A 27,547-nucleotide genomic window follows, 5' to 3' on the forward strand; every position below is an offset into this window, starting at 1 on the left:
CGTTTAGGTTTTAATGAAATTCCACTCTCTTCCCCCCCCCCCCCCATTCTTCTGAATTTCTTAAGACATCAAACACTCCTCATATGTTACATCCTCCATTCCTGGGATCATTCTTGTAAACATCTTCTAAACCCTCTCCAGTTTCAAAATATCTTCTTGGATATGGGGCCTAAAGATTGTATACAATATTCTAAATGTGATTAGACCAACACATAATAAAGTCTCAACACTACGTCCTTGCTTAATGTTCAGGTCCTTTCAATATGAATGGTACATTGCATGTGCTTCATTTACTCTCACTTTAACGTTTAAGTTAAACTTAAGATACTCCTGAACTACGACTCCCAAGTCCCTTTGTAGCCCTGATTTCTGAATTCTCTCCCCATTTTAAAAAAAAGTCTACACCTATAATTGTACTACCAAAGAGCATAATCCCACACTTTTTTATGCTGTATTCCATCTGCCACTTCTTTGCCCAGTCTCCCAATCTGACCAAGCCCTTCTGAAAACTCCCTGCCCTTGTGTTACTCGCTACTTGTCTCTACGCTATCTTGGTATTGCGTGCAAACTTGCTGCAATGTAATGTATACAGGGAAAAGTTGCAGTCCTAACACTGGCCCCTGTAGAACTCCAAAAGTCACTGGTGCCATACTGACAAGAACCCCTTCATACCCAGTCTCTGCCTTCTACCAGTCAACGAAATTTCTATCCATGCTAGTACCTTGGCTCTAGCACCATGGGCTGTTATTTTCTGTAGCAGCCTCGTGCTTTGTGTGCAGCACCTTCCCAAAAGCCGCCTGCAAAATCAAATAAATAATGTCCACCAACTCATTTTTGATTAACCTCCTTGTTACATCCTCAAAGAATTCCAACAGATATGTCAGGCAAGGTCTTCCCTTGGTAAATTTGGGTGAAGTCAGCAAGGTTTTATCATGTATTTCCAAATACTCCAAGTTTTCATTGTTAATCATGGCCTCTTAGTGACTGCTTCCAAATGATATCTTCATTCTGAGATGTAACTCGCTAGGGTTTAGAAGAATGCGGGAGGATCTCATTGAAACGTACCGAATGTTGAAACCACTAGATAGGGTGGATGTGGAGCGCATGTTTCCAATGGTGGGGGTATACAGAACTGGAAGGCACAGCCTCAGAATTGAGAGGCAACCTTTTAAAACAGGTAAGGAGGAATTTTTTTAGCCAGAGAGTAGTAAATCTGTGGAAATCTCTGCCATAGACTGCAGTGGAGGCCAAGTCCATGCATATATTTAAAGCAGAAGTTGATCATTTCCTGCTTGGTCAGGGCATGAAAGGTATGGCGAGAAGGCAGGTGTATGGAGTTGAGTGGAATCTAGGATCAGCCTTGTTGGAACGGAGGAGCAGACTCGGTGGGCTGAATGGACTAATTCTGTTCCTGTGCCTTCTGGTCTAAGGTAGGAGAATGGTGTAGAAAGGGATAATCGATCAGCTGTCATGGAATAACAGAGCAGACTCAATGGAATGAATGGCCTAGTTCTGCTCCTATGTCTTATGGAAGCCTATAGTATGATTGAAGTTTACTCTACACCTGACTTTTTGTCAAATTTTGTTGTGTTTTTATCTCTTTGCAGTTTTTCTTCAATAAACCATTGAGGATCCTGAATATCCTTATAATTATAGAAGGACTCGTCATCCTCTATCAGTTGTACTCGTTAATACGTTCTGAAAAGTGGCATCAAACAGTATCGCTGGCGTTGATTCTCTTCAGTAATTATTATGCCTTCTTTAAGCTACTGCGAGACAGAATAGTCCTGGGAAAAGCGTATTCATATTCTGCAAGTGGGAATTCAGAGAGTAAAGTCAACTAGATATTTTGTCACGTATCCCCCAATATTTGTTAAAATGATTAAGCTTTGTATTTTTTGTTACTGTTGTTTTCATGTAACTTGCATTAAAATATTTTTATATGTCAAATAGCCATTATGCATTGTTTTTCATGTTTGATGTTTGTAAGATTCCAGCATTGACCTTGGTAAATGAAAATTTTTAAAAACTGCTGATGTTGGAAAACCTGAAGTAAACACACACAATGCTAGAACCACTCAAGTCAGGTACCATTAAGTGATGCTCTCTTTCCGTGATGCTACCTGACCACTAGAACCCCCCAAGAGTTGAAAGCATTTCAGTGACCTAGCCATAGTTACTCCGACACAGATGACCTTACAAATTTCACAGACACCTTGTGGCTCATGTCTGAGGTGGTGGGGCCACAGTCTGACATAGACCTTACGCACAAGTCACTCTTTACCATATCAGTCCCAGGGTATGTCTTGGTAACACACCAAAGGAGTAAAGGGACAGTATACATATTGAAAGGAGTTCCCCTTGATGTCCTCAGCACTAACTCCAGGTACCGTGGAGTTTTATGACACCACATACAAGTAAACGTGATGATTACCACCTCCTGGCCTTCAATATTGAGCAGCGCTAGAGGAAAAAAAGCATGAATAGGGAGGTCTGCCACTAGTACAAGAAAATCTGCAGATGCTGGAAATCCAAAGCAACACACTCAAAATGCTGGAGGAACTTAGCAGGCCAGGCAGCATCTATAGAAAAGAGTAAACAGTCTTGATGAAAGAGTAAGCAGTCCAGTCTCAGCCCAAAATGTCAACTGTTTACTCTTTAACATTGAGGCTGCCTGGTCTGCGGAGTTCCTCCAGCAATTGCGTGTGTTGCTTTTGTCTGCCACTAGTGTATATTCTTTATAAAACAGTATTGTGTAGTAAGGCTATTTGGCCCACATTGTCATACTGACCTATGTAAACCAAATCCCAATCAATCTAACCCTTCCCTCCTGCACAGCTCATATAGCCCTTCATCTTTATTGCATTCACGTGCCTAAGGGTCTCTTGTATGTCCCTATTGTATCAGCTTCTATCACCACCCCCAGCAGTGCATTCAGACACCCACCACCTTCTGTATGTTAAAAAAAACATAATAACACTGACCTCTCCCATAAACTTTTCTCCAATCTTCTTAAACAAATGCTGTTGTCCATTTGACTGCACCACCATTGACTGAGTGAGTCTCCTGCAGTGCAGAACTATCAGATGAGATCTGGGGCAGATAATGAGCAAGCCAATAACGCACAAACAGACCCTCACCCTCTTGAACTGAGCTGATGGATGCAATTATCCATAAGAATAGCCATTGTTCAGTCCTTGTGAAACAAATTTCTGCCTTCATATCAAAGGTGTTTTCTGTTACTGGATTGACACAGGGCAGAGCTCAATATCTGACAACCATGAGTAACTGTCAGTCGTCAGCAGCAGTACTAATGCACGTCTCAGCAACCTGTAACTGCATGTCTCATCAAATCTATTTTCTGTTTACAAAGGGCAGGTCAAATCCAATTTGGGTAATTTTTGCTAAATCTGTCTGCTTTTTGATGAGAGTAATAGAAGATGCTGTTCACAGGTGGTGTGGAGCGATATTTGTACAACAATATTCTGCTGAATGATGCCAAGTTTGAATTTTGCCAGGACTGATTAGCTTCAGAGCATAAGAGTTTTAGTCTAAGTATGAACCAAAAATCTATCAAAGTGTAATTAGATTCAATATGGTATCAAGTTCCTTGATAAAACTTAACCAAGCTGGTGGCGTAGTGGCATCAGCATCAGACTTCAAGGTGAGTGGTCCTGCGTATGAATCCAGCCGACTTGCATGCTTTCCATTTGTGCTAGGTTGAGCATTCAGTTAGCAACTCAGCCTCATTTTAAAAAAAACAGACAAATGCTAAAGAGACTGCAAGATTGCCGCCCAATGTGTCAAAAGGCACTGAGAGGAACAACAATAACAATAAACTCAACTAAGCCAGCTGCTAAGGTACAATAGCTTCAAGTGTAGAGCAGAGGATGGGGTTGGGATATCTGTTGATGATTGGTTCATTTCCTGATATTTAGAGCTTTTCCATCATTTACAAGGCATATCAGGGGTATAATGGACTTTTCTCCACACTTTTATGCAAGATCCCCACAAGCAACACTTAAAAAGTGCAACACCAGCCAGGATAAAACACCCTACTAACCATCCTCAGTTCATTGCTTCCATCATGGTGACTATGGTATAAAAGCACTGCAGTTGCTATGGCAATGCCTTTCAAGCCTGAAGCCTCAAGAAGGAGAAGTGCAGGGGATTGCTACTAGGGCATCACAGTTGCAAGTGATTCATGCTCTTGAGATGGGTAGAGCCATTGGCTTGTAGATCTTGAGCACAGGCTTAGAAAAAGTGAGTGGGGCAAAGAGGCTTTGATGAGAAGAAGTGGAGGCTAAGGTAGGTTTCTGGCCTGTTTCCTCCTTTATTACTGTCATAACTAATATTGTGAGAATGTGTCTAGGGTCAGTGGTATGTTCTTCATGTCAGATGTAGGAGTTCTGGGAGACCTCCAGTCTTCCTGGTAACTACAACTGCATAAAGTACATCCAGCTACAGCTCTTTACAGACCATGTCTTCGAACTGGAACTGTAGCTCATATAGGAGAATGAGGAGGTGATAGATAAGAGCTGCAGAGAGCTAGTTTCCCCTAAGTTGCAGCCTGGATCTTTCCTGGGGAAGGTATGATCTGTGCAAAAAGGATGGGTTACACCTGAACCAGAGGGGGACCAATATCCTTGTGGGAAAGTTTGCTAAAGCTTTTGGGGAGGGTTTAACCAAGTTTGGCAGGGCAGTGGAAACCAGAGTGACAAGGCAGAGGATGGGACAGTTGGTGTGAAGATGGATGCAATGTGTAGAAATACTGTGAGGAAGGATAGGCAGTTGATCTGTCAAAATGGGTTGAAGTATCAGGAACAAAGGTGATGAACTGAGAGCATGAGTCAGTACATGGAATTACAACTTTGTGGCCATTAGAGTCTCAGCTGTCGCAAGAGTAGGAATGGCTGCTGGTTGTTCTGGGCTTAAATGTTTCATAATGGAGGTAAAAGAGGTGGGAGAGTGGCATTGCTAATCAGGGATCGTATCCCTACTGCAGAGAGGAAGGATGTTGTGGAGGGATTGTCTGCTGAGTTAACGTGGATGGCAGTCAGAAACAGGAAGGAGGCAACTGCTCTAATGGGGATATTCTATGCACCCTCCCGCCCATACAACAGAGACAATGAGGAACAGATTGGAAGGCAGGTTTTGGAGGGTACAAAATAGAACAGTGTTGTCATAGGTGATTTAAATTTCCCTACTATGACTGGTACCTCCTTAGTGCAAAAGGTTTAGATGGGACAGAATTCGTTAGATGTGTCCAGGATGTAGACAAGCTGACGAGATGAGTAGCCAGACTGGATCTGGGGCTCAGCAATGAATCAGGTCAGGTATCAGATCTCTCAGGTTAGTATTTGGGAGACAGAGACCACTACTCTCTGACCTATAGCATAGTCTTAGACAGGGACAAGAGCAGAAAATATGGGAAAGCATTTAATTGAGGAAGGGTGAATATTAATGCTATTATGCAGGAAGGGCTGTAGAGAGTTACAGAGTAGCCAGGATGGGGAAGAATGGCCTTAGGGGGTAAATAGGTACATGACATATAGAATGAGGAAATCCCAAGGCATTCGCACGTATGACTAAAGTGGGAGTAGGACTGAACAGGGTTAGAAGAGGAAATGTTCCTGGAGAAGGAGGAGGAAGGGAAGGTCCTTAATGAATACTTTGTTTCATTTGTCACCAGTAAGAGGGACCTTGACGAAAGTGAGCACCACACAGAACAGGCTGATATGCTAGAACATGGTGATGTTAAGAAAGTGGAAGTGCTGGAACTTTAGAAAACATTATGATAGATAAATCCCCAGGGCCAGCTTGAATATGCCCCAGGTTCCTTTGCGACATGGGGGAAGAGATTATTGTGCCTTTAACGATGATCTTTGTGACCTCACTGGCCACATGAGTAGTACCAGAAGATTGGAGGGTGGCAGATATGGCTCCTTTGTTCAAGTAAGGGAGTAGGGATAACCTGGGGAATAAAAGACCAGACTTCAGTGATGGGCAATTTATTGGAGAGGATTCTTAGAAACAGGATTTATTTGAAGAAGCATAGTCTGATTAGGGTTAGTTGGCATGGCTTTGTGAAGGATTGACAAAGCTGCACATTGATGAAGGTAGAGCAGCGGATGTATATATGGATTTTAGTAAGGTGTTTAATAAGGTTCGCTGTGGTAGCTTCATTCAAAAAGTCTGGAGGCATAGGATCAAGGGAAATTTGGCTGTGTGGTTTCAGAATTGGCTTGCCCACAGAAGGCAGATGGTAGTTGTAGATGGAGTGTATTCTGCTGGGAGTGTTCTAGGGCACCTGCTTTTTGTGATTTTTTAAAAATATATATAAATGACTTGGATGAGGAAGTGGAAGGATGGCTTGGTAAGTTGGTGGAGTTGTGGACAGTGTAGAAGTCGGAACATTGACAGGATGCAGAGCTGGGCTGCAAAGAGGCAGATGGAGTTCTTTCTGGAGAAAGTGAAGTGATTCACTTAGGAAAGTCAAATTTGAAGGCAGAAAACAGGGTCAATGGCAGAATTCTTAACAGTTTAGAGGAACAGAGGGATCTTGGGTCAACATCCATAGATCCTTCAATGGTATCGCGAAAGTTGATCTGTATGTTAAGGGGTATGGTGTACTGGTTTTCTTTAGTGGGGGATTGAGTTAAAAAGCAGCAAGGTAATGTTGTACACACAAGGAACTCTGCAGATGCTGGAAATTCAAGCAACACACATCAAAGTTGCTGGTGAATGCAGCAGGCCAGGCAGCATCTCTAGGAAGAGGTACAGTCGAGGTTTCAGGCCGAGACCCTTCGTCAGTATAACGTGTTACACAAGGTTTCCCATGGTAGGCTCATGCCGAAGATCAGGAGACATAGGATCCAGGGAAACTTGACCTGTCTGCAGAAGGCAGAGGCTGGTCGTAGATGGTGCACGTTCTGCCTGGAGGTCAGTGGTGTTCAGCAGGGATCTGTTCTGGAACATCTGCTCTTTGTGATTTTTATAAATCATTTATTTGGATGAGGAGGCGGAAGTGTGAGTTAGTAAGTTTGCAATGACACAATGGTTGGTGGAGCTGTGGATAATGTAGAGCGTTGTTGTACTTTACAACAGGACTTTGATAGGATACAGAGCTGGGCTGAGACAGATGGAATTCAACCCAGAAAAGTGTGAAGTGATTCCCCTTCACGTTTTCTACCAGTCTGTTGTCGCCTGTACAATCTTCTATGTGGTGGTGTGCTGGGGCAATGGCATCAACATGGGCAATGCCAACAGGCTCAATAAACTGATTAGAAAGACTGGCTCTGTTATAGGAGTCAAACTGGACACACTGGAGACCGGTAGAACAATGGACCCTGTGGAAAATCCTGGCAAATCTGGACAATGTTTCTCACCCTCTGCATGCCACCTTGGCTGAACAGAGGAGCACTTTCAGTGACAGACTAAGACAACTGTGCTACCTATATGAATTTTCTTACCCTCGACCATTAGGCTCTATAATGAGTCAACTTATAGCCAGGGAAGCGATGACCCCCTCATGTTAGAGTGTTTGAAGTAACTTTTTTAAAATTCTTTCCTACTATTTTTCTAATATTTGTATATCTGTGCTCTTGTAATGCTACTGTGACACTGTAATTTCCTTTGGGATCAATAACGTATCTATCTATCTACCTATTTAATCTATCTATTCCATCCATCTAACTTATCTATCCACCATTCTTCCCTGCCATTTGACTTTCTCCTTTATTGAACAAGGGGCTCACATTGTCTATTTTTTAGTCTTCTGGTACCCTCCCAGAATCTAGCAAGTTATGAAAATTTTAATCTAATGGGTACACTGTAAACCGAGTGTGAGGTAATGCATTTTGGAAACTCAGACCGGTGTAGGACTTGGACTATGGATGGTAGGGTACGAGGGAGTATAATGGTGCTGAGGAATCTAGGAATACAAGTTTGTTGAAAGCAGTATCACAAGTAGACAGGATGGGGAAAAGGTGTTTGGCACACTAGCCATTGTCAGTCAGGGAGTTATATAAGTTTTTGGTGATGCTGCACTTGGTGAAAAGCTGCCCAACACAGTGTTTTAACCATCTTTTTTTATCTCTGGACATTAGGTCCCCAATATATTATTTACACTGTTCTTATCCAGTGTTCTTGTGTCTTGGGGGTAAAGTCTCTGGCTGTTCATTCAATTTGTGTATCTTATCATCTTGTACACCTCTTTCAAGTCAGGACGAAGGGTCTTGGCCTGAAACGTCGACTGTACTTCTTCCTAGAGATGCCGCCTGACCTGCTGCGTTCACCACCAACTTTTATGTGTGTTATTTGAAATTCCAGCATCTGCAGAATTCCTCGTGTTTCTCTTTCTAAAATGTTGTTTTAGAAAGAGAAACCTGGCACTCAACATCAGTAAGATGAAAGAGCTGATTGTGGACTTCAGGAAGGGTAAGACAAAGGAACACATATCAATCCTCAGAAAAGTCGAGAGAGTGAGCAGCTTCAAGTTCCTGGGTGTCAAGATCTGTGAGGATCTAACCTGGTCCCAACACATTGATGTAGTCATAAAGAAGGCAAGACAGCGGCTACACTTTATTAGGAGATTGAAGAGATTTGGCATGTCAACAAATACACTCAAAAACTTCTATAGTTGTACCGTGGAGAGCATTCTGACAGGCTGCATCACTGTCTGGTATGGAGGGGTTACTGCACAGGACCGAAAGAAGCTGCAGAAGGTTGTAAATCTAGTCAGTTCCATCTTGGGAACTAGCCTACAAAGTACCCAGGATATCTTTAGGGAGCGGTGTCTCAGAAAGGCAGCGTCCATTATTAAGGACCTCCAGCACCCAGGGCATGCCCTTTTCTCACTGTTACTATCAGGTAGGAGGTACAGAAGCCTGAAGGCACACACTCAGCGATTCAGGAACAGCTTCTTCTCCTCTGCCATCCGATTCCTGAACGGACTTTGAATCTTTGGACTCTACCTCACTTTTTTTAATATACAATATTTCTGTTTTTTGCACAATTTTTAATAATCTATTCAATATATGCAATTGATTTGTTTATTATTAGGTTTTATTTTATTTATTATTATTATTTTTTCTCTCCGCTTGATTATGTATTGCATTGAATTGCTGCTGCTGCTGCTAAGTAATTTCACGTCATATGCAGGTGATAATAAACCTGATTCTGACTCTTTATTTCTCTGCTAAATAAATAAAGGGAAATGGCACTTAAGGTAGAATTACTCTTGTAACTAAAAGGGGATGATTGTTATAACTCATGTTCACCATTCTCCATTCTCTGCTTTCCACCTGATTACCTATACTGTTTATTGATCTTTGGCCTGGCATTTTAACAAGGATTGTCCACAGTCCAAATACAGAACTTCCATTAGTGCCCTTGGTTAATTCCCAGAATCTTGGAACATTCGCTCATAAAATTGGCAACAATACTATTTTTCAAAAATTTTCGTTGGATTTATATAATACAAAGACTTGAAAGGAAGGTGTGGGGTGGGGGAAGGTATTGGAGATGGTTTATCGCCGAGAGTTTCCCATCACTTCCACTGAAGACACATTTTGAATAAAGCGCAACCACTGCGGAGTCGTGCGCTCGACCACTCGCTTTCCGTCAGGCCACCACCATTTTGGCCGCAGAGTCGTTTCGGGAGCGAAGCTCTCCCATTTGGGAAGATGGGTGAGTGATTGAGGGACGGGTCGGGGGAGAGAGCTGGGCGGGGGTAGGAAGGGCGGCAGGCGGAGGGAAGGCGACATGGGTCAGCGAGGGAGATGGGGAAGGTCCGGGAGGGAGGGAGGGACTTAGATACAATACTGTGCAAAAGTCCTAGGCACCCTAGTGCAAACGAGCTGTGTGTTTCTGTGTGTGTGTGTTCATTACTACATATAGCAGAACTAGTTCCCTCTCCACTTGTAGTAATTGTTCTTTCTAATCACTCTTACATGCTTTTGATGTTATTCATGACAAAACTATGGAGGTCTCGTTAGGATACTGAGTGAGTTTTGTGTGTTTTCTGACGAATGGAGATGTATACAAAGAGAACCAACCTTCCCATCCCACTGAGACAGCCTGTACCTTCTAATTTCCACTGCACATTTTTCTGCCCCCTTCCTCTGCTTTGATTTTCACTGATCTCTCCACTAACCTCTGCCTCAGCTGTCTCATTTCTCTTGAATTTATTAAATGCGAGTCTCCTGACACCTGTAGTTCCCCTCCACCTGCAGTTCACACAGCCATGGCATTTTGTTACCTTAGATTTTGCATTTAGGTATCTTTATCTCCTCTTTATACTGTGCCTAAGGAACATAGATTAACACCATCTTTGAAAATGCACCATCAATGAAGCAGTTAGCTTTGAGGATGAACTACTGTGGTACCAGTTGTTGGTCAGACTCCGAAACCTGGAACTTGAGTTCCTACATCTGGTGGCTCTCCCTGCACTTGTGCTTGTTCAGAATATAGGAATCATTCTGCAGTCCACATGTGATATTGAATTATGAGTGTGACTGGTCTGAAATATTCTGCCATGCGTTTCTTTATGAGCTTATGTCACTGAGTAGAAATAATGTAACAGAATGGAACTTGTAGATAGACACAAGTTTGCTAGTCCTTATGAAGGGTCTTGGCCTGAAATGTTGATTGTTCATTCATTTTTATAGATGCTGTCTGACCTTCTGAGTTCCTCCAGCACTTTGTGTGTGTGTGTGTTGCTCTGGATTTCCAGCATCCACAGAATCTTTTGTGTTTAGAATGAACCCCTTTTCTTTTGCTGCACTAAATTGACCACTCACCAGCTTCTGAGCTTTTATCCCATAGAAGTAGTAGTCCATGGAACTGAGGTAGTTGTTTCCTGGAGGAGGGAGCAGCAATGGACTTTTGTTTTGAAGTGATCCAAGTACATTGCCCCTTGAGTCAAGCAGATTTCATTGTGAATTTCAGTTATATTGAATTGATGTAGCAAACTGATTCTTTTACTTTTGGATAATGTTGCAAGAATGCTAAAACATAGAGCAGTACACACCCTTTAGCCCACGATGCTGTGCCGGCCTCAATGTATTCTAAGATCAACGTAAGACTTCCCTCGGACATAACCCTCCATCTTATCATCATTGTGTCTATCTACAAGTTTCTTAATGTATGTGCCTCTACCACTACCCCTGGTAGGGCGTTCAATCCTCCCACCACTCTCTGTGTAAAAAAACAATGTACCTCTGTACTTTCCTCCAATCACCTTAAAGATACGCACTTTGTACTAGCCATTTCTGCCCTGGGAAAAAGTCTCTGGCTGTCCACCCTCGTATCATTTTGTACACCTCTATCAAGTTGCCTCTCATCCGACTTCACTCCAGAGAGAAAAGTACTAGCTTGCTCAGCCTTTCTTCATAAGCCGTGCTCTCTAGTCCAGGCAACATTGGTTATCTTGTAAAGTATTCTGTGGTTTTGTCAGACTCATAAGAATGATCAATCATAAGAAACTACTTATGGAGGAAGGAGAAATAAAATGATGTGTATGAAACATTTTTATTATCATTGTTATGTCCTTATGACCTCACAATACACTTCAGCCAATAAGTTGCTTTTGAAATGTGGTCACTTTTAGGCAGCCAATTGAAAAGACAAGATCCTTGAGATGAATGGCTACTTAATCTGTTTAGTTGTGCTGGTTGAGGAATGAACAGTGGCCTGGATAACCGAAGAATTAGCTTCTCCATTTTGGGGTAGAAGTGAATGGAATCGTCTGTGTCTTGACCATACGAACGAGGTCTCTTTTTTATCATTCTTCAGGAGGTGGGCATCAGAGGGAAGTCTTGGAATTTATTGACAGTTCCTAGTTGTCTTTGAACGTGGTGCTGGGCCTTTATGAACTACTGAAACCATGTACTGAAGGTATTCCCACAATGCTGTTGGGTAGAGAGCTTTCTAACTTTGCTTCAGTGATAACGTAGGTTTGGTAATTATCATAAAGTATTAGTAATCACAGCTAGGAGGGTGTGTTATTTTGTTCTGCAGGTTTAAATTTGCAGTGAATATAATCTATGATTTATTTTGGCTAGGGCGTGGAGTCAAAGGAATGGATGTTTACTAGTTTAACAAGGAAGGAAAGGCTGTGGTGAACAACTAAATGCAGGTCTATCAACTTGACACTGGTGGGTTCAGTGGAGTTATGAAACTTGGAAATGAACCTTTGGTTCAACCTATCCATGCCAACAGGTCTCTGTGTGTTAATCCCATTTGCCTGTAATTGGAATAATTAGTGGCTTGTCATAAATCCACATTTCAAGAGGTTCACAATCAAGGACTTTCATGTGGATCTGAAAATGGCAATGCAGGTAGACAATGTGGTGACTCACCACTCTTGTCATCACTTGTCAGGCCAATGAGTGCAAAAATCTGGCAGTTATCTTACAACTGTACAAGATGTTGGTGAGACCACACTTGGAAGATTGTGTACAATTCTGCTTCCGTACCTGCAGGAAGGATATCAATACACGGAAAAGGTCTTCTAAAACCCAGAGACTTTTTCCCAGGGTGAAAATGGCTAATACCAGGGAGCATAATTTTAAGTTGATTGGAGGGAAGTATGGGGGGGGGATGGTGCCAGAGAGTGGTGAATGTGTGGAAAGCCCTGTTGGGGTGGTGGTAAAGTATATGGGGGTGTCAGAGAGTGGTGAGTGTGGAAAGCCCTGCTAGGGGTGGTGATAAAGTCAGATACATTAGGGACATTTAAGAAACTCAATTAGATAGGTGCATGGGTAATAGAAAAGTGGAGGGCTATGTGGCGGGGGGGAGAGTTAGGTTGATCTTAGAGTAGGGCAAAAGGTCAGCACAGCATTTGGGCCGAAGAGCCTGTACTGTGTTGTAGTGTTCTGTGTTCTAAGATTCACAAAGATGTTATTGGGACTGGAAGTATTAAGTCATAAGGAGAAACTGGATAGGCTGGGGCTTTTTCCCTGGCATTTAGGAGCTGAGGGTGACCTTTTAGATGTACTTTAAATTATCTATTCAATATATGTATACTGTAATTGACTTATTTATTATTTTTTTTTACTTTTTTCTTCTAGATTATGTATTGCATTGAACTGCTGCTGCTAAGTTAACAAATTTCATGACACATGCCGGTGATAATAAACCTGATTCTGATTCTGATAAGAATCGTATGGATAAGGTGAATAATCACAGTCTTTTTCCTAGAACAGGAGAGTCTCAAACTAGAGGGCATAAATTTAAGGTGAGAGGGGAAAAGTTTCAAAGGGACATTAGAGGCCTTCTGCTAGTCGGGGTCGACCATGGTTGTCGCATCCCAGCTGCCAAAGTGAGTCGCAGGCCAGGGCAGTTTGATATGGAAAGCAAGCTGTTGCTCATGTGACAGGCTTCCCCTTTCCATGCAGGTGATGTATGCAAAGGAATGGTAGAGACCGATACAGTTTGGCACCAGCAGCGTCACAGGAGTTTCCAGTCAGTGCTGAACTCAATGTAGGACTGCCTTAGGGTCTCCAGTCTGGATATTCCTTGGGGTTTAACGCCAAAGCCTTCCCCAGGAGTGGGTATAGCACAAGACAGCGGAGGTTTCCTTCCAGATGAGCTGCCCACTATGGTTGACGAGCCCCATCTATCCAAAGTGACTGGCTTAAGGCACCAGTAACCTGCCTTTGCCCCTTCTCCTGTCGGTAACTGTTCCACCAGGCCTAGTAGTTCAGCCACACGTATAAGTCAGGAGCTGGATTTGGTCGTCAGAGGCTATTTGAGGCTCACACCATTGGGAGCATTTAATAGGTAGTGGGAGCTTATCCCCACAATCATCCCCTGGCTCTGACAACCTTAGGGAACCAACAGGTACATGAGGAACGACTTTCTCACACAGCAGTTGTGGGTATGTGGAGCAAGCTGTCAGAGGAAGTGACAGAGGTGGGTACAATGGCAAAATTATAGTATGTGAAAGGCATTTAGACAGCTATGTGGATAGAAAATGGTTTGAGGGTTATGGACAAATGGGATTGTTCAGGTATATAGATTGGAGAGTTCAGAGGGTTTTGCACAAATAGGACTAATTCAGCTCGGGCTGAAGGGCTTGATTCTGTGCTGTAAGACTCTTAAGGGTTGATTGTTTATGACAAGAAGTGTAACTGGTTGGGAAAAAGGCATAAGATGGCTTGTCCCTGTTGGTTCATATACTGCTTACAAGAGCATTATGTTTTAACGTTAGACTTTAGCAACAGGAGTTGGCCATCTGGCCTTTTGAGTTTGCTCTTCATTAAGGCAGTGGCTGCTCTTTTGCCTGGCACCATTTTCAAGCATACTCTTAGAACACAGAAAATATAGAATTATAGAGCACATCTATTCCATATTGACCATTTTTTCTGCTTAGTTCCGTCTACTGGCGCCTGGACCATAACTCTCCATGTAACTATCCAGACTTCTCTTAAATGTTGTAATTGAACCACACCCACAACTTTGGGCTGGCAGTCTATTACACATTCACACCACCCTCTGAGTGTCCCCCTGTCTATACGCCTCATAATTTTCCAATACTCCAGGGAGTAAAGTCCTAACCCTGGCATAAATCTATTCCTGTAACTCAAGTCCTTAAATCCCAGCAACATCTTTGTAACTTTTCTCTGCACCCTTTCAAGTTTATATCTTTCCTATCAATGTTATAAGACCATAAGATAAGGAGCAGAAGTAACCCATTCAGCCCATCGAGTCTGCTCCACCATTCAATCATTTGCTGATCCAATTCTTCCAGACATCCCCACTCCCCTGCCTTCATCCCATACCCTTTGATGCCCTGGCTAATCAAGAACCTATCTATTTCTGCCTTAAATACACCCAATGACTTGGCCTCCACAGCTGCTCGTGGCAGCAAAATCCACAGATATACCACCCTCAAACTAAAGTAATTTCTCTGCATCTCAGTTCTAAATGGACGTCCTTCAATCCTGAAGTTGTGCCCTCTTGTCCTAGAATCCCCTACCATGGGAAATAACTTTGCCATACCTAATCCGTTCGGACCTTTTAACATTCGGAGTGTTTCTATGAGATCCCTCCCTCATTCTCAGGAACTCCAGGGAATACAGCCCAAGAGCTGCCAGACGTTCCTCATACGATAATCCTTTCATTCCTGGAATCAATCTTGTGAATCTTCTCTGAACCCTCTCCAATGTCAGTATATCCTTTCTAAAATAAGGAGCCCAAAACTGCACACAATAGTCCAAGTGTGGTCTCATGAGTGTCTTATAGAGCCTCAATGTCATATATCTGCTCTTATATTCTGTACCTCTGGAAATGAATACCAACATTGCATTCGCCTTCTTCACCACCGACTCAACCTAGAGGTTAACCTTTAGAGTATCTTGCACAAGGATTCCCAAGTCCCTTTGCATCTCTGCAATTTGAATTCTCTCCCCATCTAAATAATAGTCTGCCCGTTTATTTCTTCCACCAAAGTGCATGACCATACACTTTCCAGCATTGTATTTCATTTGCCACTTCTTTGCCCATTCCCCTAAACTATCTAAGTCCCTCTGCAGGCTCTTTGTTTCCTCAACACTACCCACTCCTCCACTTATCTTTGTATCATCGGTAAATTTAGCCACAAATCCATTAATACTGTAGTCCAAATCGTAAAAAGCAACGGTCCCAGCACCGACCCCTGTGGAACTCCACTGGTAACTGGCAGCCAGCCAGAATAAGATCCTTTTAATCCCACTCTCTGTTTTCTGCTGACCAGCCAATGCTCCACCCATGTCAGTAACTTCCCTGTAAATCCATGGGCTCTTTTCTTTCTAAGCAGCCTCATGTACGGCACCTTGTGAAAGGCCTTCTGAAAATCTAAGTAGTTTTTAAAAGCTTCTCAATCCTCCCAACTCTAGCTATTGCTGCGCTGCTGTCCTTCCTGCAAATGTCCCTTTCCAGTCAACTTCAGCCAGTTCCCCCCTCATGCCATTGTAACTTCCTTTACAGGTATTCCACTGAAATACCAACACATTGGATTTTATTTTTTTCCTTCTCAAATTTCAATGTAAACACGATCATATTGTGATCACTGTTCCGTAAGCGTTCCTTAAACTTAAGCTCTCTTATCACCTCTGGATCATTGCACAACACCCAATCCAGCACAGCCGATCCTCTAGTGGGCTCAATAACAAGCTGTTCTAAAAAGCCATCCCTTAGACATTCTACAAATTCTCTTTCTTGAGGTCCCGTACTGACTTGGTTTTCCCAATCCACTTTCATGTTAAGATTCCCAACGATTATCATGACATTGCCTTTCTGACATGCCTTTTCTATCTCCTGCTGTAATTTGTAATCCACATCCCGGCTGCTGTTTGGAGGCCTGTATACAACTGCCATTAGAGTCCTTTTTACCCTTGCCCTTTCTAACTCAACCCATAGAGATGCTACACTTTCCAGTCCTATGTCATCTCTTTCTAATGATTTAATATTGTTTCTTATACATGTAAGGGGGTTTCGACTTTTATGTTACTGCGGAGGCACACCACCCCTGTGCCTACTAACCTATCTTTCCTATATACCGTATATCCTTGGACGTTCAGCTCTCAATGGCAGCCATCCTTTAGCCAAGTTTCAGAGATGGCCACCATGATATTGATATTGCGTTTGGTTTATTACTGTCACACGTACTGCTGCCTGTGAGGAATTTGTGTGTTCACCCCGTGACCATGTGGGTTTCCGCCAAGTGGTCCCACTTTCTCCCACGGTCCGAAGACGTACTGTTTGGTAAGTTAATTGGTCGTTGTAAATTATGCTGTGATTAGGCTAGGGTTAAAGCAGAGGGTTGCTAGACAGTGCAGCTCAAAGGGCTGGAAGGGCCCATTCTGTGCTCTATCTCAATCAACAAATAAATAAGATATAGTGAGAAAAGTATTACTACCGATTCTTTACATGTTATCTATCAGGGATTTGGATGATGGAATTGATAACTTTGTGGCCAAGTTTGAGGATGATACAAAGATAGGTGGAGGGGTGGGTTGTGTTGAAGAAGCAGGAGATCTGCAGAAGGACTTGCACCAATTGAGAGAATGGGCAAAGAAGTGGCAGATGGAATACAGTGTTGGGAAGTGTATGGTCATGCACATTGAAATAAAGGCATAGGCTATTTTCTAGTTGTGACGAGAATACACATAAATTAAGATGTTAGCTGGCCTGGGCTGGCACCAGTGGGATCAGCAGTTGGTCTGCCACCTGTCTTCAGGAGAAAGAGAGAGATAAGGAAAAACAATGAAGCAGCATTTGGAGATGTTAATGAAGGAGACATCAGTCTGGGTATTGTCAAGATCGGCTCCCCCTTTGAACCCTGAACTGCTTGAAGTGATGGACAGGTGATACCCCAGCAGGGGGATAAAAAGGGACAGGTTCGCTAAGGCAGGACACACGACACCCCGAGGTAACGAGACCCTGGAAGCAGTGCGTCTCCCACAAGTCGGTGGGAAGTTTTGGACGGCTGGTCGCGGGACAAGCCATAGACGCACAGGGTGGAAAGGCACGATCGGCGGGAACCTGATGTGTGTCCACCCTTGCCTGGGTGCCAGGTTCACCGCAGAGAAACGATCGTATCGGGAAACGGAGGGGTCACGATCGGTGACCTCAGGTGACATCACAAAGGACTCGCCCGAAGGCTGCCTGCGCAGGTCTGTGTGTGGAAGCCGTTTTGAATATTCATTCGTTTTTGCTCTCTCTCTCTCCTTCCCCCACATTGTCCATCGCCACGGCAGCGATTACTGCGAACTGAACTAAATGGAACTGAACTTTGCGTCACTTTGAAACTGGTCATTTACCCCTAGACAACGATAGAGCTTGATTGATCCTGTTATCTTAACTCTGTGTACATGTGTGTTTATCATTGCTGAACTGTTGCATTTATTATCCTTTTGATTAGAGTACAGTGTTGCTTGTTTCTGTAATAAAACTGTCTTAGTTCTAGTAATCCAGACTGCAACTTCGTGGTCCATTTCTGCTGGTTTGGCAACCCAGTTACCGGGTACGTAACATAGTCAAAATTCAAAAACCTGAGGTGTAAAGGGATTTGTGAGTGCAGGATTCCCTGAAGGTTAATTTGCAGATTGAGTTGGTGGGAAGGAAGGCAAACGTAATGCTGTTGCTTTATAAGGAACTGGAACGTATTGTGAGCAGTTTTGGGCCCCTTACCTAAGAAATGATGTGCTGGCATTGGAGAAGGTCTAGAGGAGGTTTACGAGAATGATTCTGGAAATCAGAGGATTAAGGTATGAGGAACATTTGATGGCTCTGGGTCTGTACTCGCTGGAGTTTAGAAGAATGAAGGGGATCACATTGAAACCTATGAATATTGAAGTACCTAGGTATAAAGTGGATGTGCAGAGGATGTTTCCTACAGTGAGGTAGTCTGGGAACAGAGAACACATTCTCAGAATAGAAGGCTGTCCCTTTAGAACAGAGATGAGGTGAAATTTCTTCAGCCAGAAGGTGGTGAATCTGTGGAATTCATTGCCACAGATGGCTGTGGAGGCCGTCATTAGGTATATTTAAAGTGGAGGTCGATAGGTTCTGGATTAGTAAGGGGAGAAGGCAGGAGAATGGGGTTGAGAGGGATAGTAAATTGGGCATGGGATGGGGAGAGTGGACTTGATGGGCTGAATAGCCTGATTCTGTTCCAGAGTCTTATGTTCTTTAGGAATGTACATCATATGGCCTTCATTGACAGAGAACTTGTGTAAACATATCTTATTGCAATTATATATGGCCTTAAGAGATCACATCTGGAATATTTTATGCAATTTTGGTCTAAAAAAGATTTACGTGCAACAGAGGGAGTTGGTGAAAATTCACCAGATTGGTTTCTGAGATGGCAGTGTTGCCATAAAGAAGGTAATGAGCAGGAGTGAGAGATGGTTTAATTGAAACATAAAATTGTTAGTGAGTTTGACATGCTAGACATGTTTCCCCTGCTAAGGAGTCCAGTAGAGTGAATTGTTACAGTACATTTTGTAGATGCTGAACATTTCAGTTGTAGTGCACTCATAGCAGTGGAGATAAATCTTCTGCATTGTAGGATGGCTGCCAGTCAAGCTTGGCTGTTTTGTACCAGATCAGGGGTTCATGGACCCCCCCCCCTACAATTAACGGTATGGGTCCATGGCATAAAGAGGGTTGGGAACCTCTGTACTAGATGGTGTCATGTTCCTTTTGGGAAATGGACAGTTTTCTGTCACGTTGCTACCTTGTGCCTCAGAGATGGCAAAGAACAAATTTATTTGGTCTGCAGACTCCTTGTCGAGTAATCCATCCAGTCCCCTACCTTGCTCTGCTCAATTGTCCTGCAAATTATTTTCCCTTAGTTCTTAACCAACTAGAAACGCTGATTGACTTTCTGTCAGCATACTGCGGAGAGTTACAAATCCTCAGTCCCTTCTTTTCCTTTAATTTCCTCGCCTTTTGCCGGACACAGTAAATCTGTACCCTTTGGTTTGTTAATGCAGACAGCTGTTCTATCATATCTTAATTTTGTACAATACTTTTTCAATTATTCACTCAAGTTCTTTTACTTCAGGGAAAACGTCCAACCAGCTTCATTCTAATATAGTTAAAATCCTTCATCCCTGGAAACACTAATAAACCTCTTGTGCATTACAGTTTTTTTAAAGTGGTTTCCTGAGAGAAATGAAGAGAGTAGGGGATGAGCAGGTGGATAGTTGCAGAAATACAGTGACTAGTAGACAGAACTGGTTTGATGGTAATTTGAAAGTATCATTGTTCCTTCCTGTTTCTTATCAAATTTCCAGGCCCACTTCCTGCAGGTACATCACAGACACATAAGAATGCAGAACAATGCTTTTGCTGTCCAGCTTTGTGTCACCATCACACCTCATAATTTAGCATATCAGATGAGCAGAGTTTTTCTTTGACTAAATATTGGGGAAAAAATCTTTTGTTTTTTGATTTGCCATAACCTTGACCTCTGAGTCTGTTCCTCCTGATGACTACTTGAGGTGGAAACAATTCACAACCTTGTGTTCATATTTGATAATCCATAATTGAGCTTCTGATCACTTGCCTTTCGATCACCAAGTTGACCCATTGTCCTTGCCATTGCCTGACTCTATTCTGATCTTAGCTCAGTCCTAATTAAACAGTGATCTGTCATTCCAAAACTTTCTGACTGGCTGCTACCTGAACTCATCAAAGTTCTGCTGCTGGATCTGAACTTGCACCAAATTACACACCCATTACCTTTGATTTACATACGCTTCTGTTCTGTAATGCTTGTTAGATTTCAAATGTGTTCTTTTCCTCTACTCAAGTTTTTCAAGTCTTCCACATCTGCTCCCTCCCCACCCTGAACTCCTGATATTCCTGTAAAGTCTCCAGCCTTGCAATCCTCAGTTTTTTTTCTCTTCCTATTGTGATTTTGATCATTTCCTTCACCTGCTTAGACCTCATTCTTTTCCTAAACCTCAACATGTGAATTCTGATGAAGGGTTTCAGCCTAAAACATCGACTGTTTATTTCCCTCCATAGATGTTGCTTGACTTGCTGAGTTCCTCTAACATTTGTATGTGTTCCTCAAGATTTCCAGCATCTGCAGCATCTCTTGTGTTCATGTTACTCTTTTCTAAAATATACCTTCAACTTTACCTTTTCCTAAGCTCGTGTAATTAGATATCAAATGATGTTTAATAATCCTCTTGGGTAGTCTTCTGTGCTTAAGGTGCTGTATTCAGGCAAGTTAAACTTGTGTTCCCACTTTGTTCACTGTAATATCTAATTTCTCTAGCAAATGAGGGTGCAGGTTCACCACTGGAAGATTGGAGAGCACAGCGACATGTTGTAATATGTCTCCACCACTAAGTGAAAATTTAAAAAGAAATGCAGATGTTGGGCATCTGATATAAAAAGAGAAAATGCTGTCAAATCAACAGATTAAGCAGTGCCTGTGGAGAGAGAAAGGGGGTTAATATTTTGACACTTTTCCAGTTCTGACAAAACATCTTGTGCTGCAATGTCTTTCCAGATATGCTGTTATGTTTGCTACTGCTTTTGCATATTTTCATTTTAATTTTTTTCTTGCAGAAACTGCCAGCAGTCCAGCAAAAGAAAACTACAGAATGAATCGTTACAAGAACAAAGCATTAAATCCTGAAGAGATGCGTAGGAGAAGAGAGGAAGAAGGGATTCAGCTAAGGAAGCAAAAACGAGAACAACAGGTATATCACTGCAGTCTGGTTTGGATCACTGTGTAAATATGCGGGACTGATGAAGGGTTTCAGCCTGAAACATCAACTGTTTACTCTTTTCTATAGATGCTGCCTGACCTGCTGAGTTCCTGCAGTATTTTGCATGTCATGCAGTGATGCAGTATGTTAGGATGCTCACTACTGTGCATCTGTAGAAGGATGTGAGTGTGGAGATGCACAGTCCAGCTGTCTTTAAAGTAAAGGTGTTAGTGAACTCTCCTGATTGTGTTCTGGGACTATGAGAGGATGTGTGAGATGTGCACTCCCAGGAGTTTGAAACTGCTTGCAGTTTCCACTGAGTTACTGCTGATGTAAAGAGGGGTGTAAGTGGTGTCCTTTGTCTTGTTGATGTAAGAAAATTGACAATCATGTCTTGAAAAGAGTCCACATGTGTGTCCCAAGAAGTTGTGGTAACATATGGAAGAAATCCCCTTGCAGAGAAATTTACTTGATTTAGCAATACAGTGCGGAGTAGGCCCCTCCGGCCCTTCGAGCCATGCCATCCAAGCAACCTCCTGACAACCCCAATTAACTGAAACCTGATGATGGGACAATTTACACTGACGAATTAACCTGACCAGTATGTCTTTGAACTGTGGGAGGAAACTGGAGCACCCTCGCATTCCAGGGGGAGGCTGTACAGAGACACCTTACAGACGGTGCCAGAATTGAACTCCGATCTTCAGAATGTTCCGAGCTGTAATAGCATCGTGCTAACCATAACACTACCACCATAGTCATGAGTGAGATCTCAGAGACTAGAGGATTACTAATATTATACCCTTACAAAAAGCTGCAAGGAAGTTTCTGGGGACGACAGAGTAGTGAGCATAATGTCAGTGTTGGTAAGTTATTAGTTCTGAGATATAGGATCTGCATGCTTTTGGAAAAACACAGACTGATAGGGATGATCAGCTTGGCTTTGTTTGTGGGATATCACATCTCATGAGTTTTTGAAGAGGTACTGCATGGAAGGCTGGTCTGGGAGGTTAGATGGGGCGCTAGTCAATTGAATACAAAATTGGTTTAACTATAGGAGACAGGGTGGTTGTAGATGGTTGTTTTTCAGATTGATGGCCTGTGACCAGTCGTGTACTGCAGTTACTTGCTGCTAGGTCCACCGTTCTTCATTATTTACATTTACAATTTGTAAGTGGCATGATTAGCAAGTTGTGGATAACAGTAAGATTGGTGTGATGCTCAGTAAAGAAGATTCCAGCAAGATCTTGATCAGTTGGCTGAGGATAGCAGATGGAGTTTAATTCAGATAAATATCAGCTTTTGCATTTTGGCCAAACAAATCAGGGCAGGATTTGCACGGTAAATTGTAAGACCCAAGAGAGTGTTGTTGATCAGAGAAACTTTAGGACACAGAAATATATTTTGTAGTGACACAGGTAAGCAAGATGGTAAACAAAACTTATTAGTTTGCTTGCCTTTATTAACCAGGATATTGAGTGTAAGAGTTGGATTCTGTGTTATAGCTGAACAATATGTTGGAGTACTGTGTACAGTTCTGTTGTTCTGCTAGAGAAGATGTCAGCAAACTGGCAAGGGTGCAAAAACCTGCATGGGACTGGAAGGTTTGACTGATAAGAGAGAATGGTTAAGGTAAGACATTTTTCCCAAGAAGGTGGGAGGCTGAAGAATGATTAGATGGAGTTTATGAAAACTTGAAGGGTATAGATAAGGTGAATATCTGCAGTCTTTCCCACAGAATAAGGCTGTCTATAACTAGAGACCATAGATTTAAAGTGCTGGAGGAAAGATTTAAAAGAAACCCGAGAGGCAATTTTTTCACACCGATAGTGGTGGCTGTATACAAAGAGTTCCCAGAGGAAAAGCTAGTAGTGGGTATAATGTGACAGTTAAAAGGCATTTGGACATGTACATGGAAAAGGAAGGTTTACAGCAAATTTAGGCCAAAGTAATTGATGCTATCTCAGTTATAGAACTTGGTTAGCATGGATTTGTTTTCTGTGCCTTGTAGCTCTTTAACATTAGGATTCTGTTAAATATACTCTGGGGAAAGTGAGCATTTTAAAAACTGAGTTATTGATCTTTCCACAGCATTGGCTTGTTACTCAACACTTACATTGTAAAGGTGGGAAATACATAACTATATAACCATATAAGTGCTTCAAGAGGCTGGTCATGCTGTGTACATACATCTACTGATGCTTCTGGACACATCTTCAGTGATGTTCCTGGAATCATCGGGTGTTTCGGGTCTTCCTTTCACGACCCCATAGACACCTAGTGTTGCATACTGAAGTGTAGCGGGAGCTGGAGACAGTGAGAGAGGCTGTTGGAGGCCTCTGCATTTGTTTCGTTCCCCACCTCCCCCTCTCCCCACTGCCCCACTGCCCCTATAGGATTCGCAAACTTCCTAGCACCACTATATGTACATCCACTATGATGAAGTGCTTCAAGAGGTTGGTCATGAAACATCAACTGCTGCCTGAGGAGTGACTTGAATCCTCTGCAATTTCCCTGCCCTCACAGCAGATCAATGGCGGATGTCATTTAATTGGCTCTTCATTCAACTCTGGAACACTTGGACAATGTTCTCAAGATAGCGCTGGTGATACATAGGGGAATTTTGCGAGCAGCTAACAAAGCTACTAACTATACTAAATATACTTTTTCTGGATTATAATCACTGCAGTCTGAAGCCTGTAATTTCCTCTTTGGAGTTGAGCATTTGAACCTTCTGACCAATCTGGCATTTTTGTGATATCCTGAGGAATTCAGTGAACTCAAGAATGCAGGTATGACCGTGTTGACCAGTGCTGGAGTGGACTTCTAGCCAGATTGAAGCAGCGAGGCCCAGGCCAGAGAACACAAAATGAACCATTGTTCAGTTGCGTTAAACACTGAGCCCAATTAAAATATTAAGGTGTCAAGGCCTAGGGCGGAGAGTGAACCAGTGTTCAGCTCACTACTCCGTGTCAGCCAGGATCCTTCACTTGAGTCCATCCCTTCTCCCTGTCTTCTTGCTGCTACCATCGGGTGCAAGGTGCAAGAGTCTTAACGGTTGTACCTGCCTTAGGGCTGAACTGGCCACTTGTCTATGGACTCGCTTTCAGAGACTCTGCGATTCATGTTCTGCGTATTATGTGTTTACTTTTTTATTGTTTGCATGATTTATTCTTTTTTCCGCACATTGGATGGTTGATGGTCTTTGTTATGTGGAGCTTTTCGTGGATTATATTGTGTTTCTTTGCTTTCTTCTGGGTTTCCGATGGCGCTACTGAAGTCTGGCGACAGGTTGCTGATAGTACAAAAGGCAAGAAATTTGACTAAAAACATTACTAATAACACTTTTTCTGAGGTACATTGTGTACAAACAATGAAGAGGTGAGTGAAGATGAAGCTGACTTGAAGGATGAGCCATGTTTGTGTGTTGCAAAATCGGAATGGAACATGGTTGAGAAATTGTCAAAGTCGTTGGAGGTGGTGTCGGTGTTGGAGTGAGCGATTCGGAGAGGAGTTGAGGCAGAGGAGTTTCCGTGCCTGTCCACCTAAACTGGGACTGAGTTTGGATCAGCACCGAGCTGATTAGAAAAGTTCAGAACAGTTTTGGGCTTGGCAGCAAGTTCTAGGCCTGGAGTGTATTGTTATGGCAGGACCCGGGTCCTAGTGCAGGGCACAATCTGGTGTTTGGATGATTTAAATACTGGCCAGATAGACTGGAAAAGCAGAATGTCGGGACCGGAGACAAGGGCCGAGCCAATTTTACTTGCTCTTACGTCATATTCACCCCGCTGTGCTAAGGCTGTGAGACTGCCCCAGCTACTAAGTGTTTGTGTTTGCGAGCTTCGTGGTGAGTTGTATGATGAACTGACACTGAGGCAATGGGCCTACTCCGGCTGTCCTGGGATTCGGGTCAATGGGCTCAGTTTGGTGTGGAGTGCTGTTGCTTGCTTTTATTGTTTGCATGATCTGTGTTTTCATTCTTTCTCTTTCTCTGCACATTGGGTATTGGTCTTTTTTTTAAATTGGGATCTTTCAGGTTTCTTGCTCTGTGGCTGCCTGTAACAGATGAATCCGAAGGTTGTATAATTTATACATTCTTTGATAACAAATGTACTTTGAATCCTGCAAGAAGATGAATCTCTATGTTGTAAATAGTATAGATACTTTGATAATAAATGTACTTTGAATTTAAAGAGGCATACATCAGGATGCTCTTCATTGATTACAACTCAGAATTCAACACTATCATCCCCTCAACTTATAACTAAGCTCCAAGAACTGGGTCTCAATATCTCCCTGTGGAACTTAATCCTCGATTTCCTCACTGGCAAACTGCAGTTAGCTCAGATTGGCAACAACACCTCCTCCACACTCACCATCAGTACAAGCGCACCACAGGCTGGGCGCTTAGCTTCCTGTCCTACTCACTTTGTGCTTATGACTGTGTGGCTAAGTATAGCTCCAATGCCATATTTAAGTTTTCTGACCTCACAACTGTTGTAAGCTGATTCAAAGGTGGCAACAATTTAGCATATAAGAGGGAGGCTGAAAATCAAGTGAACAATGCCACGACAGCAACCCCTACTCTACGTCAGCAAACCAAACAGCTGATTATTCACTACAGGAGGAAGATGCTGGGGGTCCATGAGCCTGTCCTTATTAGGGGAACAGAGGTGTAGGGGTCAATAACATTAAATTCCTTGACATAAACATATCAGAGGATCTGTCCTGGAACCAACACGGAAGTGTTATCACAAAGAAAGCGTGATTGAATGCAGAGCATTCTTAATTGGCCAAATTTTGCTGCTGTGTCTTATGGTCAGGCTCTCAGAGTATATAAAATGATGAGGGGTATAGATGGGGTTGTTTTCCCAGTTTTGGGGAAATCACAAATTGCACAGCATAGGTTAAGTTGTGAGGGGAAAGATTTAACAGGAATTTGAGAGAGATTTGTTTACATAGGGGGTGATATGTAAGTGGAATGAGTGGCCAGAGGAAATGGTTCGGGCAGGTACATTAAAATAGTTGGATGGGTACGTGGATAGGGATGTTTGGAAGGATATGGTGTACACGAGACAGGCTTAGATGAGCATCTTGGACAACATGGATCAGAAGGGCTGAAGGGTTTGTTTCTGCACTGTATGTCTCTAAGAGTTTGAGAGCTTCTTCAAAAATGGAGAAATGGAGCTTCTTCAGGATTGCCCATTCTTGCAAGAAGAATCAGAATCAGGTTTAATATCACCGGCATATGTTGTGAGGTAGTGTTCATGGGTTCAGTGTCCATTCAGGAATCGGCAGAAGGGAAGAAGCTGTTCCTGAATTGTTAATATGGGCCTTCTGGACCTAATCCTGTACCTCTTCCCTGATAGTAGCAATGTGAGCAAGTCATGACCTGGGTGGTGGGGGGTCTTCCCTTTTTGAGACATCGCTCCTTGAAAATGTCCTGGATACTTCGGAGGCTAGTGCACACGATGGAGCTAACTAAATTCACAACTCTCTGCAGCTTATTTCGATCCTGCGCAGTAGCCCCCACACCCTCCCCCATACCAGATAGTAATGCAGCCAATGAGAATGCTCTCCACTGTACATCTGTAGAAATTTGTGAGTGTCTTTGATGACATACCGAATCTCCTCAAACTCCTAATGAAATATAGCTGCTGTTGTGCTTCTTTATAGCTGCATTGATATTGTGGACCCAACATAGATACTCAGATCTTGACACCCAAGAGCTTGAAATTACTCACTCATTCCACTTCTGATCCCTCGATGAGGACTGTTGAATGTTTCCTCTTACTTTTTCTGAAGCCCACAATCAGTTCTTTGGTCTTATTGGCAGTGAATTAAAACTGTGCTAAAAACTAACAAATACTTCTTGATTGAAATCATTAATGTAATCATTACTGTTCAGATTGTCATTCCAGCTAAAATATTACACCTTTTCATCTACTCTTCGATCACTGAAAATCAGAAACTCTTATATCCAGTTGATAGTTTTCACAAAATACTTATTTTGCACAACTGTCAGTTCTTGAGATTTGATGAATCTTATTCTTTTCCAGCTGTTTAAAAGGAGAAATGTGGAAATTATTAATGAAGAATCTGCCACATTTGAAAGTCCTCTCATGGATTCATTTGTCAGCTCTTCGGCAGCAGGGGTAAGAACAGTATATGACGTATGTCTCAATTTAACTAGTAACCATGCGGCAATGGTTTGGAATTAGCCACCTTCAGGGTGTGAATTCATATGGTGAATTATAAAATTGAATTGAATAATTTTAGAACAGAATAATATTTTGTTAATAATATTTTTAAAAATATGAAACCTT

At 42.6% G+C, this 27,547-nt stretch overlaps 2 protein-coding genes across 5 annotated transcripts in view; both read left to right on the top strand.

Annotated features, from left to right (window-relative positions):
• The window catches only part of tmem39b (transmembrane protein 39B), a 73,477-nt gene extending 71,527 nt beyond the window's left edge, over positions 1 to 1,950 (top strand). The window contains exon 9 of the mRNA XM_072246585.1: positions 1,608 to 1,950. Coding sequence (XP_072102686.1) covers positions 1,608 to 1,844 — 237 coding nt within the window. The 3' untranslated portion in view covers positions 1,845 to 1,950. The remainder of the gene's footprint in view (positions 1 to 1,607) is intronic.
• A 7,684-nt stretch (positions 1,951 to 9,634) lies between these two features.
• LOC140190265 (importin subunit alpha-7) overlaps positions 9,635 to 27,547 on the top strand; it is an 85,654-nt gene continuing 67,741 nt past the window's right edge. The window contains exons 1-3 of one of the 4 annotated variants that reach the window (XM_072246842.1): positions 9,635 to 9,690; positions 21,079 to 21,212; positions 27,281 to 27,376. In XM_072246842.1, coding sequence (XP_072102943.1) covers positions 9,687 to 9,690; positions 21,079 to 21,212; positions 27,281 to 27,376 — 234 coding nt within the window. In that variant the 5' untranslated portion in view covers positions 9,635 to 9,686. Of the gene's footprint in view, positions 9,691 to 11,836; positions 11,899 to 13,090; positions 13,178 to 20,873; positions 20,959 to 21,078; positions 21,213 to 27,280; positions 27,377 to 27,547 lie in introns of those variants that run through there. The other 3 variants (XM_072246844.1, XM_072246843.1, XM_072246841.1) reach the window with 3 other exon arrangements.

Source organism: Mobula birostris, chromosome 29 (assembly GCF_030028105.1).
Source record: "Mobula birostris isolate sMobBir1 chromosome 29, sMobBir1.hap1, whole genome shotgun sequence".
Classification (NCBI taxonomy): Eukaryota; Metazoa; Chordata; class Chondrichthyes; order Myliobatiformes; family Myliobatidae; genus Mobula; species Mobula birostris.